Source organism: Episyrphus balteatus, chromosome 3 (assembly GCF_945859705.1).
Source record: "Episyrphus balteatus chromosome 3, idEpiBalt1.1, whole genome shotgun sequence".
Classification (NCBI taxonomy): domain Eukaryota; kingdom Metazoa; phylum Arthropoda; class Insecta; order Diptera; family Syrphidae; genus Episyrphus; species Episyrphus balteatus.
Genome location: NC_079136.1, coordinates 91,506,308 through 91,522,193, shown reverse-complemented (window position 1 = coordinate 91,522,193; position 15,886 = coordinate 91,506,308). Strand labels below are relative to the sequence as shown.

Here is a 15,886-nt window from a genome sequence, read left to right as displayed (position 1 = left end):
AGTGACCATGTTAACTAAAATACCATCGAGTAATATGTCAAAGTCAAAATAATAAAAATGCTAATAAAAAAATTCGAGAAAAAACATAAAAATATATGTTTGCGCCAGTTGTACAAACGTGGGTCAGCCTCGGTTCAGGAATTTATTGCCGACTTTTCAGTCGATTTTTGCCGTGCGGTGAATCTTTTCGACTCGTGTGAACGTAAGCCACAGGTGACTTAAGTGACAATCCACATAGAAAAATCCTAGTCGACTTAGGCCATGCGACATATCGTGCGGCTAAAAACAACTCGTGAAAAGTCGGCATAATTCTCCGATTTCGGTGGATTTGCTGTGGATCGAGTTTGGTTCAAGTATGACAGGGCCGACTGTTCACGAGTCAATTTTTGCCGTGCAGCGAAGCTTTTCGACTCGTGTGAACGTAAGCTGCAGGTGACTAAAGTAACAATCCTCATAGAAAAATCCAGCTAAAATCGACTCGTGAAAAGTCGGCACTAGACTTTAGCTATCCCTACTAGCAATTTAGCTTCTAAAATGCTTTACAGACCCAACAGTTGCATCTGTAAAGCTTTATAGAACCAAAATTGTTTGTCAGGATTTTAACATAAATAGACCTTGAATGCTAAACTGAAATTTTAACATCGATTTCAGAAGATAAAAGTTGCTGAACCACAGATTAAATATTTGTACAAATGGACCTTAAGCCTAGTACGCAGCTGAAGCGAAAAGAAATTTTCCATACAAAAATTCGATAACGAAATCTTGAAAGAAATTAAATTTGTTTTGTTTTTGTTCTTGCTTAAAGGCTTAACTACATTGGCTCAAAAAGTGAAAAAGTACAAAAGTGAAAATTTTCAAACGCATTTTTTTATAGTTTTTCGGCCTGAAAAATTAAAACAAATAAAGCAGAAAGCTTAATTTTTGGTCTAATAAACAATTTGTATACTCTTTTTCACAAAACAATTGCGCTAGCCAGAAAAAAAATATTTTCACTTTTGTACTTTTTCAAAAAGTGGTGTATGTAGTTAAGCCTTTAAAATTAATTTTCTGATGATTTTTCTTGAATTTTTTGATTTGTACTTTTATTATTTTTACTCAACTATAATACCCGATGATATTTTTTCGTTAACATGTCAACAGCGAACATTGGAGACTTCAAAATATTTCGTTTCGCTTCAGCTGCGTACTAGGCTGCAAAATTGGAGAGTTTTCACTCATTTGTCACTAACTTTTTATTGTTTTTTTTTTTTACTTTTAATTCATTTATTTCTAGTGTTTGTTATTATTTTCTGTTGCTTTTTCTTGATTTTAAATTAATTTGAATTTTTTTATTTTGACTAATACTCGATGATAATTTTTCATTGGCATTAAGGCTTGGCCACACCGGAGGGTACGCGGTAGCGGTACGGGTAGCGGCAACGATATTTGTATTAAAAAAATTCCACACCCGAACGTTGATGTGTCAGTTTGGAATTTTTTCCATACAAATACCCGTACCGTTACCTGTACCTCTACCGCGTACCCTCCGGTGTGGCCAAGCCTTTAGGTGTGTTTTTTTGTTTATCTATATAGATTTTGTGCAAAAAAACGACATCGAGATTTTTGAAATCAAAACAATTTACGTGTTAAAAACAACAAAAACTTTATCTGTATAGATTTTTGAAAAATCCAGATAATTATCCAGATTTTACTTTCTCTCAATAAAAACAGTAGTGCCAAGGTACTTTATTTGTTGTGTTCATACAAAAATATCTGAAAATATTAGGTGTGTTTTTTTGTTTATCTATATAGATTTTGTGCAAAAAAACGACATCGAGATTTTTGAAATCAAAACAATTTACGTGTTAAAAACAACAAAAACTTTATCTGTATAGATTTTTGAAAAATCCAGATAATTATCCAGATTTTACTTTCTCTCTATAAAAACAGTAGTGCCAAGGTAGTTTAATTGTTGTGTTCATACAGAAATATCTGAAAATATTAACAAAAAAAAAAAGCGGAGAAAACGAGGTTTGAAAAAAACTCTCATAAGGCTTAACTACATACACCACTTTTTGAAAAAGTACAAAAGTGAAAATATTTTTTTTCTGGCTAGCGCCATTTTTTTGTGAAAAAGAGTATACAAATTGTTTATTAGACCAAAAAATAAGCTTTCTGCATCATTTGTTTAAATTTTTCGGGCCGAAAAACTGTACAAAAATCCGTTTGAAAATTTTCACTTTTGTACTTTTTCACTTTTTGAGCCAATGTAGTTAAGGCTATAGAAAAAAATAATCAAAAATTTGTTTGACATGGTTGCATTGAAATGTTAATATCTCGAGATATACGCAATGCACTTTTCAGATAAAAGTCTTAAATGGATCCTGATAAGATTGTTGAACAGATATGTATATAAAATTACCAAAGTTTTTTCGAAAAATTAGAAATAAAAATAAAAAAGTTTTCACATTTGATTTTTAAAAAATCGAAAAAAAATTCAATATGGCTACTTTCAAACGCTTATAACACAAGAACGACGCAACTAATGTTAATGGTCATGGTCTTAAAATGTAGCTTAGAATATACAGATAATTTTTGGTTTTATGTGAAAAAAAAAATTTTTTGAATCCAACATGGATGCCATGGCCATATGAAAATTTTTGTTTGCATCCAACATGGATGTAATGGCCTTCCCACTTCGGAGTTAAAATAAAAAAAAACAAAAGCAACATTTTTGACAGACAGCTGCCAAATTATATGTACAGTGGTGCCAAATGTTTGCATGGATTTCAAAAATCCCGATGTCGTTTTTTTGCACAAAATCTATATAGATAAACAAAAAAACACACCTATTAACAAAAAAAAAAAAAAAAAGCGGAGAAAACGAGGTTTGAAAAAAACTCTCATAGAAAAAAATAATCTAAAATTTGTTTGACATGGTTGCATTGAAATGTTAATATCTCGAGATATACGCAATGCACTTTTCAGATAAAAGTCTTAAATGGATCCTTATAAGATTGTTGAACAGATATGTATATAAAATTACCAAAGTTTTTTCGAAAAATTAGAAATAAAAATAAAAAAGTTTTCACATTTGATTTTTAAGAAATCGTAAAAAAATTCAATATGGCTACCTTCAAACGCTTATAACACAAGAACGACGCAACTAATGTTAATGGTCATGTAGCTAAGAATATACAGATAATTTTTGGTTTTTTGTGAAAAAACAATTTTTTTGAATCCAACATGGATGCCATGGCCATATGAAAATTTTTGTTTGCATCCAACATGGATGTAATGGCCTTCGGAGTTAAAATAAAAAAAAAACAAAAGCAACATTTTTGATAGACAGCTGCCAAAGTATATGTACAGTGGTGCCAAATGTTTGCATGGATTTCAAAAATCCCGATGTCGTTTTTTTGCACAAAATCTATATAGATAAACAAAAAAACACACCTATTATTTCCGTTGTCGACTTTGAAGACTTGAAAATTGTTCGTTTCGCTTCAGCTGCGTACTTTAAATGCAACAACACTAACCTTGCTTTGCCCTGACTGCGTTTTTTGTCCAGTTTAAGGCTTGGTCACACCGGAAGGTATGTGGTAGAGGTACGGGTAGTGGTAACCGTACATGTATTAAAAAAAATTACACATCTGCAAAAAAAGACACCTAATGTCACGGTACCTTTAAATCCCAAATCATGTTTAGTGTAGGTTCGTCATTAGCAAGGAATGTCAGAAATTGGAATGTATTATTAAACAAAATTCACAACACAGGAACTTTCGAATTGGAACAAAATCCGTTTTCCGTTGGCTTTTGCCTGCTTCTGATTACTATACTGAATAAAAATTGGCCAAATAGTTGTATATAGCGTAAAATTTGATCATTTAATTAATTTGGCTATCGCAATTATATCTAACACTGAAAAATATACAATCAAAGATTACTTTCTAAAACAAAGTTTATGGAAAAAACATGGTTGGATGGGATTGTAATTAGTTACTGTTTTGTTAAGCATACGCTCAAAGCGCGAGAAGGTTTAAAAATATTTGAACAAATTAGACACAAATAATGTCGGACGCGGAGTCGTCGGCTGTCCGACTTGAAGACGGCGAAATAGACGAAAGCAATGAGTCGTCTGTTTTACCACAGCCAAATACTGACGGTGGTACCATAAATGACTTAAATATATTCGTCAAGGATGCGCAAAAAGCAGATAAAAGTGATGGTACATCTCCATCTTCGTCTGCAGTTTTCGGTGAGACATGAAAAGCACATTTTTTTTTATTAAAAATTATACATATTAAGATTTTTCCGGAGGGTAGCGTTTAGGTCAAGCAATAACAGTACAGCATTTACTTTAGCTCAAAACAAAACATGTATAGAAAACTATGAAAAGTCCCATTATGAATTAATAATTTTTTGAAACTGTAGGTAATACACCTACACATTCAAAAACACTAGCCTTAATACCTACAGTACCTCGGTACATTAACTTCAAAACTGGGGGTTTGGAAGTTAGTTTAAGTTAAAGTGCACCTAACAAAGAAAATTACATGCCACTAAGATCTTCCTTGTTTTGTTCAAAAAGTTAGGTTTTTAAATTTCATGTTCACTTGCCCGAAATGGTGCAGTGCAATAACACTCGCGGCAATAACCCCTGCAGGTGTTATTATATCCCCTGCAGGCTTTATTTCCTTTTAAAAGTGGCAATAACACCCACTTCGAAAAGGCATTAAGCCCCACGGTTGTGTTTTTATTTTGAATGTGAATAATAAGCACACTTTCGCTATAATAAGGCATTTAAAATTTGAGGAAGGTATCGGGCATGCTGGCCCCCTGCAACCCCCCTGCTTGGGCTCACTATAGAATTTGGAGTGGGGACAAGGTTGGTTATGGATTCCAAGAAACTTTTAAATTTTGAACAAAATTTGCCCACACCAATCCTTGCACCCACCCCAAATCCTATAGTGTGCCCAAGCTGGGGGGTTGCAGGGGGGCAGCATGCCCCCCATACCTTCCTCAAAGTGTATGGCGCATAGCATTTCAATTTTTTGGTTTTCGATCTTATAAAGTGGGTCGGTTAAAACTGAAAAAAAAAAAAAAAATAAGAAAAGGCTATAACACCTGCAGGTGTAATTGCCATATTAAAAAGGAAATAAAGCCTGCAGGGGATAGGTATTTCCTTTTCATTTGGGTAAAAACACCTGCAGGAGTTATTGCCGCGGGTGTTATTGCACTGCACCGCCCGAAATATCCACTCAAAGTACCTACTAGTTTATGAGTGCATCTTGCTGATAAAAGAGCAACAGGGAACAGAACATGAACTTAACTTCTGGTATCAGTGAAGAGAGATTTATTTTGCAGATAACTATTTTTATGGTTTCCTACCTGCTATAACTATGTACAAAATTGCAGCATTATTGCATTTTAATTTCCAGATGACCTTCCCCCAATAGTGGCTACAAGACTTACAGCCCTATTCTGCTATTCGATTCACGTTAATCGAAATATTTCATGGCTTTATTATGTCAAACTGGCTTTGAAAAGCATCAAACTTTTGAAATCGAAACGTGTCCGTCTGTCTTAGCAATTCAAAGACAAAAAATTACTTAAATTTAATTTTATCCCCCATTTAAAGACTTTCACGTGAATCGAATAGCAGAATAGGGCCGTTATACAATGTACATGAAGAAAGATCTTTTTCAAAAATACCACTCCGGTCTATTAAAAAATATTTGAACACCAGCGTTAAACTATCACTTGGTTAAAAAATTTAACTTGTAAGTATGTAGGTATCTTAATAATAGGTAATAAAATAAAATAAAATAAAATAAAATAATATCTAGTTTCTTATTTCATAAATTTTGTAAAAAATCTTATATTTACCACACAAATTTTGTATCCACAAACGACAAATCACTTTTCGCACTCCAAACAATTTTTTTTTTCTTAAATAACAACAGCTGCTTTGATTTTGATAACTCTGAACTCCGCGCTCTGACAAAATAATCCAGAGTTATTCAGGGTACGTTCAGAGCGAACATCGAACACAGAGTGCCCTAGAGATCACAACGAACAAAAAAAAAAAAAAAAATCAAGGCAATCTGACATTAACGTAGACGATTTAGCATTTTTGTATACCTTTGCAAAAATCATATTAGTAGGTATATTGTTTGAACAAATTGAGAGGGGTTTTTAGTTAAAGTTCTGTATCTTTGGTTTGAAAAATCGTATAATATTTAAAGTATACCAAACTATTGGAAATTTGATGCTCTAAACTCTTATAATGTGACAAAAGTATGTACGTAACTATCATAGGGACTAAGAAAAATTTACAAAACCAAAAAATAAATCATAGACACACACACATAAACTCAAAAATATAGTCCTCACAGAAAAACGGTGTATGCACAAGAAAAGATATTTATAATATTACTTATTTGGTCAAGGCAATAGTTTTGGAGATATAGACCAATTCGCGTTTTTCAAAATGACGGATTTAGCCAGGGGGTGGTGCAGGGGCGGACTGGGAGTCAAAGGGCCTTCCGGGACTTTTAGGAAAAGGGCCACAAAATACTTACATAATTATTTACTTACTCGAAATATTTAAAAATAAAAGTTGATATGCAGAAATTGTTTTTTTATATACAGTGGTCGAAAAATCATTAGAAACAAGCTCTTTTTTTTCAAAATGTATGTATGTTCTTAATATAAATAAAAAATATTAGAAATATTTTTTAACAGAGACATTTGAAGAGCTTGATGTTTTATTAACGATCTCGTCTTTATTGCACCTTCTTTTTCTAAAATATAAGGGGTTGGTCTGTCAGGAATAATTGTTAAGGATGTTTTATCTATTTTTTCGGAACATGTGGCATTTTACGAGGACTGCAACCACATTAACCGACTTATAGAAATTAGTCGGTGATAGTCCTTTTTATTAATTGTACCTACTTTTAATTAATTGACCAAGTTTGGAAAATGTAAATGCTAAAAATTATTTATTTTTTTCAAATAAAAGCATTTATTTTTAAAAGTTTTCGTGAATTTATCCAGTGCTTTTGTTTTTCATGTTAAAGCTTTACAAGAAAAAGTTTTTTGAATAATAGCTGCGTTCCTTTGGAAATATTTATCTACTTTTTAGTACTTAAAACTACTTTGATCTACTTTGCTATACTGAAAAAGTAGTTCAAAGCAGCTTTAAGTACTAAAAAGTAGATAAATATTTCCAAAGGAACGCAGCTAATGAACCCTTTAAAATTTCAAAACTTTTAATTACATGTTACAAAAAAAAAATAATATTTTAAAAGTTACTAACAGTACCTTTTACTGAACCGGTAAATAAGGTACTTCGACAAATTAATTAAATTTTATATCATTTTTTAAATTGATATTAAAATTCTTATAAAATTAAATTAAAAATATTTTTGTGAGTTATCAGGTACATAAAAAGCTTTCATATTCTATATTCTAAGCAACTTTATCTATGCATTCTATTACGATTTTATAATGTTTTTTGTCCCGGGTTTTGCTCTCAGAAATATGGTCACCGTAATTATACCACAACTCGTGTTTGCTAAAAATTTGTTAAATATTTTGTATACACAGGGTGTCCCAAAAGTAATGAATCAAACGAAATATGCTGATAGGCTTACTTTAGGACTCTCAGAATTTGGTAACTTGTTCATCTCAAATTCTTACGGTTTTCGATTTAATGCAGTTTTTGCGAAATTTCGAAAAGTCCCGACTTTGCAACTGTATTTTGCTCCCTCCGCTCATAATAGATTTTTGTTTTTTACAATTCTTTCACTAAAACATTTCTTAATAATAAGAAATAATTAATAAATCAAAATATTTTTTGCTGCAAATCAATTAAGAGTTCAATATTTTTTAAAAACTCAATTTGTTACTTTTATTTCATATTTTGTCACCTAAATCTCTAATTAGGGGAGATTAGGTACTGTTGAAGCAAAGGACGGTTGAAACAATACAAGTAGCTCGAGAATCGTTAGTGATACAGTACGACTTATAGGGAATCGAATGTATTTGAAATTTCAATTGTTTGTCAAAAGAGCTTTTTTTTCATAAAATGACAGGAACTATGTGATCGAAGAGCTACCTTACGGAAAGGATATAAAATATTGTTTCAGTGTATTTGTTTTTAAAACTTTGTGAAAATCGAAAGCTTGGTCTTGTTTAAGTTTTTTGAACCGAATACTTTTTTAAAATGAAAGAGAGATATACAAACAAGCTACTAGGTGGAAGAAGAAAAAACATCGTGTTTACTTATTTGTACTTTTTTGACTTTGTGTTTTGATGTAGTTCAGGCTTAACACAACAAATAAAGTACCTTGGCACCACTGTTTTTATCGAGAGAAAGTAAAATCTGGATAATTATCTGGATTTTTCAAAAATCTATACAGATAAAGTTTTTGTTGTTTTTTGTTTTTTGCCTCGAAAGATTCATATAGGGCCCCCAAACAGAATTCGGTAGGCCTCCAAAGATCCATAGGAGGCCTTCATTGACTTAAAGGCCATAAAGATAATTCTGTGGGCCTCGAAAGATCCATATGGGCCCACAAACAGAATTAGGTAGGCCCCTAAAGATCCATAGGAGACCTTCCATAAACATGATTCTGTGGGCCTCGAAAGATCCATATGGGGCCCCCTGAAAATCCATAGGGGGCCCACAAACAGAATTCGGTAGGCCCCTAAAGATCCATAGGAGGCCTTCATTGACTTAAACGCCATAAACACGATTCTGTGGGCCTCGAAAGATCCATATGGGGCCCCCTGAAAATCCATAGGGGGCCCACTAACAGACTTCGGTAGGCCCCTAAAGATCCATAGGAGGCCTTCATTGACTTAAACGCCATAAACATGATTCTGTGGGCCTCGAAAGATCCATATGGGGCCCCCTGAAAATCCATAGGGGGCCCACAAACAGAATTCGGTAGGCCTCTAAAGATCCATAGGAGGCCTTCATTGACTTAAAAGCCATAAAGATAATTCTGTGGGCCTCGAAAGATCCATAAGGGGCCCCCTGAAAATCCATAGGGGACCCACAAACAGAATTCGGTAGGCCCCTAAAGATCCATAGGAGGCCTTCATTGACTTAAAAGCCATAAAGATAATTCTGTGGGCCTCGAAAGATCCATAAGGGGCCCCCTGAAAATCCATAGGGGACCCACAAACAGAATTCGGTAGGCCCCTAAAGATCCATAGGAGGCCTTCATTGACTTAAAAGCCATAAAGATAATTCTGTGGGCCTCGAAAGATCCATATGGGGCCCCCTGAAAATCCATAGGGGGCCCACAAACAGAATTCGGTAGGCCTCTAAAGATCCATAGGAGGCCTTCATTGACTTAAAAGCCATAAAGATAATTCTGTGGGCCTCGAAATATCCATATGGGACCCTTTGAAAATCCATAGGGGGGCCACAAACAGAATTCGGTAGGCCCATTAAGATCCATAGGAGGCCTACGTTGACTTAAATGCCACAAACATAATTCTGTGGCCCTCGAAACATACATAGGGGACTCACAAACATAATTCTATAGGTCTCGAAAGATCCATAAGGGGCACAATAGATTTATACTGACTAAAAAGGCCAGAAACCGACTTGAAGCATGACGTGAGTGAATTTAAAAATTGAATTTCAAGTGCTTTTAAGAAATGTTTTCTTGCCTGAGGGCCTACCGGGAAAAATCCAGAATGCCCGGTGGGCCAGTCCGCCCCTGGGGTGGTGTCCTGAATACCGGAACTTAAGCTTTTCTTATACCCTACCTATCCTATCTATCTATAAAGGATGATTTGCATAAAGTGGCATCTACAGGAAACAATCGTTGTGCCTATATTGTAATAGCCATACAACGGTTTTTTTTTGTGGTTTTAAGCTTCGGATGGTTTTCAAACCAGTTGCACTCTCAATCCTGGTCGCGAGCGAAGATTGTAAATCGGAACGACTATAGAACACGAGCACAAATTGGAAAATCAAGAAAAATCGGGCATTTTGTGGTTTTGGGGATCGAGAAAACCAGTAATGTTGGTTGTGCCTTTTACAGCTATGCCCACAAAAACTCTACAAAAAGTCAATCCAACAAGCCGTTTTTTGTTTTATTCGATCGAAAAAAAAAAAAAATAAAGGATCATGATTTTTACATAAAATGGTTATAATAAAAAAAATATGTTTTTTTAAATTTTTGTTATGCAGTTCTATCGATAAAAATGTTTGAATTTATGACATTTTTGATCCCTTAATTTTTTCCGTTACATCGTCTAGTGGCCCATAAAATGAGAAAAGAAATGCTGGGACTTGGTACCGCCTAAATAACGTTAATTTTCTAAAAATAAGTAAGAAAAATACGTCACACTAAATTTTACTATTTTTTTACAACAGAAAATGTTGATAGATATTTTAAATTAATATGACTACGTGGATTAAGCTTGTAAACATAATGCTTAGTCAACACTAGGTTGATTAACACGTTCCACACTAAGTTGATCAACACGTTCCACACTAAGTTGATCAACATACATTCTCAATCAACTTAATGAACAGTTAAACATTTAAACATTATTGATAGATATAGGACCTATAGGTCCTACAAAAAAAATTGTCGATTTGGAACGTATGTTGAATGTGTTGATCAACTTTGTGTAGACCCAGCTTGAGACGATCAAATATTTGTTTATTAATGTAACAATAATGTTTTGATTATTTCAGATGCTCACACAAACAATCAACAGAAAAAAAGAAAATCCTCTCAGTCTCACAATTCCGAAAACGTAGGGATTAATACAAATTCGTTTATCATTCCCTTAATATGTTTTCTTTAGGCCTATCTTAATGATGAAGAAATTGTTTATATTGATGAAAATGAAATGCTTTGTGTACGTGGTGGAAGTCCTGTAGCCTTTGTCGTAGAACGATTAAGTTACGGTAAAAAATCTCCATTGGAAGATTGTGATACTATTTCAAATGACACTACACCACCAAAGAAAAGAAAAACTTTAGGAAAGCGCCGGAGTAAACGAACAACTCCAAGGAAACTAGCCAAAGACATGAGTGCATCCTCAGAAGAGAACTCCGATTTGGTAGGTTTAAATTGAACATAATATTATATACATAAATTTCTATTTTTTCTGTGTTTTATTCTAAGGAGAGAAGTCAATCACGACAAGAAAATCAAGTTAAACATCCACAAGTCTGTAAATTTTATCTTCAAAACTGTTGTGTTAAAAAATATAAATGTGAGTACATGCATTCAGAATTTCCCTGTAAATTCTATTACATGGGATTAAAGTGTTCAGATGAAGCATCTGATACTGGATGCAAACTAGCTCACGGAGGTCCGTTGTCAGCCGAAATGCTTAGTAACCTTACTCGTCATATAATGAGAGCACCAATTGGTGTTTTGGGTGAGGAATTTGTTGAAATACGATCTAAGATGGCAGTTGGTGAAGTAAATTCTATGTTAAAAAAGACCCAAGATACTCTTACACCACCACAAGTTGATGGGAATGTATTATCATCGCCCCAAAAAGATTCATCGACGTTCTTTGCTACACTCAGGGAGAAATTATATTTTCTGAATGAAGATCAACTCAATGGGTTACAAAAACTTGAAATTACAAAAGTCGATGATTTGCTTAATTTGACGTTAGCTCAGTTAAACGCAATTGGTATTCATGCGATCCAAATTGAAGCTATACAAATGAGCTTTGTAGCTGGAGAAGATACGGATATGAGAAGTTTGTTACCAACACAATTAGAAGTGCCAATGGAACAAAAACAAATTCCAAGTTTTGAAGTTGTCTGCTTGAATAATAGGACAGGGTCTAGAGAGAGTTGGTACGAGGAAGAGGAAGGACCTTTGGTGATCGATGAAACTAATGAAACTGACGATGAAAACAAAGTATGCATACAAATTATATAAGAAAAAAAAAAATAAAGGATAATTTCTTATTTGTTTTAAGGCTAACACTGCAGAGGAAGATGACTTTATTATTGATGTTGTAGGAGACAGTGATACGAATTCTAACTCAAGTACACCAAACGACAAAGAAATTGATTTAACAGACAAAAATGAACATGCGTTAGCTGCTATATCTATTGATGATACAGAGCACTCCCAGCATTTTGTCATCGAAGAGACTCAGGAAGGAATACAAGTACTTCCGAATTCTCCAGCATTTCTAAACGAGCCTAAAACATTTATACGCTCAGAAAAAGTGAATAACGAATTTGAAGGGTTGGAAAATGATAACAGTAAACTGAATGAGGATCGACTCAATAAAAATACACAAGGCTCAAGTGAAGATTTATCAAATGTGACAAATATAATTGAAAAACCGAACGACGTGCAAATTCAAGAAGACCAAGAAGTTGATGAAAATAAACAAGACACTATTGGTAATGTTTCGGCTACAGAAAACATGATTGAAAAACAAATCGAGAAAGAAAATCATGAAAGTTCTAAACTTGATGCAAATACACAAGATGGTAATGAAAATTTATCAGCTGTGGAAAACATCATTGAAAAACAAATCATGATAGAAGTTCATAAGGAAACTCAATTTCATAAAAACAAGCAAGATGCTTTTGAAAACTTGCCACTTGTAAAAGATACGGTTGAAAAACAAATCGAGGTAAAAAATCAAGACGAAATTCAATCTGATAAGAAAAAAACAGATACGAATGAAGATTTATCATTTCAAAAGAGAAATAAAAACTTATCAGATCAGAAAAGAAAAGAAACATTGAAAGAAGATGAAGATAAAACTTTTTCATATTCACCAAAGAAAAAAACTTACCAATCTAATATTGATCGAGAAGAGGAAAAAAGTAATACTTCAATAGATTTGCCATTAAAATCCTTGGCAAAAAGTAGATGTACATCTCCGCTTCCAGAAGTCAAAGCCACAAGAGATAATAAACTGATATCTAATCCAAAATCGGAAAATGTCATTGCAGAGATCGATCTTACAATTTTATCACCCCCTAGGCGATCAATAAAATCACCAATTCGATTCAAGAGCGAACCAAAGCGAGAGTACGCCAATCCATTTCAAAGAAAAATTAATTTTTCAGATAACGAGAACAAAGAGTTTTGTTCGCCAGTAAAAGAGCAAAGAAAGAAATTTGTACCTCCGTCTAACTTTAAACCAAGTAAGTAATCCTTTTAATGTTTAACTGTGCATGTCCAAACTCTAAACTAATTGTGTTCTCATCGGAAAAAAACTTACTTTATTTCATTTCATAAGACAGACAGAAATTAAAGCGTTTCACTTTATGCGAGGGGTTAGCCGATGATTTTTTTCTTAAGCTTTAATCGTTTAAGCTTTGTAGTTTTTTAGTTTCAATTTTTTTTTACATGAAACCTTTACATTTCTTTACGTCTTTTTGCTAACCTTGTGTAAGATTTTGCAATAAAAAATATTTAAATAATGTTCCACCTTTGTCAAAATTCATTAAAAAGTTCATGAAATGTGCAATGACCTATAACACTGGTCAGCAAAATTTAACTTTTGTTTGCCACAAGAACCAAAAATACTTTTCTAGTAGTTTTTGGGTTGCTGAATCCGAATATGAAGTCAGAAAAATTTTATTGGCCTCCGTTTTTGAAATATTACCGTTATAAAAAAAACCTTTTTTTGCATTTTATAACGGTAATATTTCAAGAACGAAGGCTAATAGAATTTTTCTAATTGCGGATTCGAGTTCAGCAACCCAAAAACCTTCAGAAAGGTATATTTTGGTTCTTGTGGCAAAAAAATGTTTAATTTGGTTGTGTTGTTTCTGATTCAAAGACCGCTACTTAAATTTTAAATATCTCGGGCAGTAAAAAAGATATCGGAAAGATTTAAACATTTTTTGAAAGAATAAAACCAGTTCTTATATGCAACGTTACAAATTAATTCATAATGAACTACCCTACATTAAAACATAGCCTCGAAAACAGCCAAAATGACGTTTTTTGACATTTTCTAACGGTAATATTTAAAAAACGGAGGCCAATAACAATTTTTTGAATTCAGATCAAAAAACTACTAGAAAAGTATATTTTGGTTGTTGTGGCAAAAACCTTGTTGACCAGTGTAATCAGAACCACGAAACCATCTGTCCCATACCTACTTTGTTCAAATTTATTCATTGACTTTGAAAATCATTTCAAATTCTGCAGTTTTAAATTAAATTTGTAACTAGTATTTTGTTTGCTTTTCAAATCGAGGAACTCTTGGAATAAACTTCAATTACTTTTTTATATTGAAAAATATATCATACTTACCAATCATTTCCTGTTCCTAGATAAACAAATGCAAGACGATAATTCTTCGGAGGATTGGGATGCAGATGAGAAGAGTGATATACAAAGTCCGCCTAAAGAAATTGGTATAAAATTTGTCTAAACGCAATTGATTTAAAAGAATTAAATTTTTTTGAAACAAAAAATTCAGCATCCCCTGATCAATCTGAAGATGAGTCGACAAATTTTGTAGCAGACGGCACATGCCCGGAATTTCCCCGAAGAACAAAAAATTTGGATAACTATCAGCCTGCTCTAGAAATAAATGCTCATCTTACTTATCCGCCAATGGAATATAAAGTAGAAAAAAAAGGGTTTCTAGCCAACAATCTTCATAACCACCCTTTAAATTATTTCTTTCACAGCTCCATCAGATTTATATGCCCGAATACGAAGTAAATAGGCCAACACAAGTGGAAAAACTTCTCAAAGCAAATAGTACCGATCCTAGATTAAAGAAGTTTGTTGAGAAGGAAAAGGTTTGTTATAATATTTGATGTGATAAACTGTATCTACAAGATTTTTCAGCCCTATCATTAGAGTCGTTTATACTTTAACGACAATAAAACGACACGTTCTTGAGACAAGAACTCGGCAATCAGAAAAAGACATCCCCAATGTGGGGATTAAGTAAAAAAAAAAAAATACGTTAAAAAGGTTACTTTTATTTTCAGAACCATGGTGTATTTCCCCAATCTGAATACAGTTTCTTTCCACCAAATATATCTCAATGCGATCCACGTCTTCGTCCTGGCTGTGGAAATAGTTGCCCAGACCAGAACTATAATGTTAGTCGGGTACTTTACAGTTATTTACAGCGATCACAGTGGTACCAAGAGCTAAAGTCTAATCTAAAAATTCAAATCAATCACTCAGTGTCGGATCTAGTACGAGCATTAAATTACTTCTATAAAGATCCAACACCCCAGAAGATATTTGATTTATTTCAAATCGAATGTGCTGGGGTTCTCCTTGAGGTTATGCGAAATGTTGGAATTTTCATTGATGTCAACGGAAATATAACAGAAGAAGCAAATTATAAGCAGCTGTGTGCTACAATGCAACAACAGCAATCGCAAGAAGCTTTTCCAGCTGGAAGCCACAATCATCCGAAGCCAGGATTATTGGGTTTTGCACCACCTGGAGTTCCTCATCCACATCAGAACAATTCTCAAATGAGCAATGAAAATAGTTTCGCAAGACAAGCGTTTGGCAACGATTGCTTTTGTATCAATAACAATAACGATTTTCAACCCAACGGAAATAGCTTCTATGTTGGAGGTAGGTTTCCAATGAATCGCAACCCAGAACCAGATTTTAATTCCAATTTTGAACCAATGCCTTACCACAACCATAGACAACCACAAAAAAGACATTTTAAAAGGCACTAAAAACCCATCTGGTTGTTGAATTAAATGTTTTAAGTTTGTTATTTTCTGTAAGTACCTAATTTTTTTTTTAATGTTTTTGTATCAAAATTACAAAAGATTATGTTTTAGACGTTGAACATGATTCAGTTTATTATGTGGAGCATAATAAAATATTTTTTTTTCAATCATAAATTCCCTAATGGACCGTGTTGCTTATTTTTTATT

The 15,886-nt window shown here is 33.4% G+C and overlaps 1 protein-coding gene across 1 annotated transcript; it reads left to right on the top strand.

Annotated features, from left to right (window-relative positions):
* Positions 1–3,793: 3,793 nt before the first annotated feature.
* On the top strand, positions 3,794–15,861 carry LOC129914102 (uncharacterized). The gene is made up of 9 exons (XM_055993167.1): positions 3,794–4,237; positions 10,709–10,770; positions 10,822–11,079; positions 11,145–11,900; positions 11,962–13,153; positions 14,294–14,377; positions 14,443–14,591; positions 14,657–14,770; positions 14,966–15,861. The coding sequence occupies exons 1-9, from the start codon at positions 4,051–4,053 to the stop codon at positions 15,680–15,682; spliced, it is 3,519 nt and encodes a 1,172-aa protein (XP_055849142.1). The 5' UTR covers positions 3,794–4,050; the 3' UTR covers positions 15,683–15,861.
* Positions 15,862–15,886: the final 25 nt, after the last annotated feature.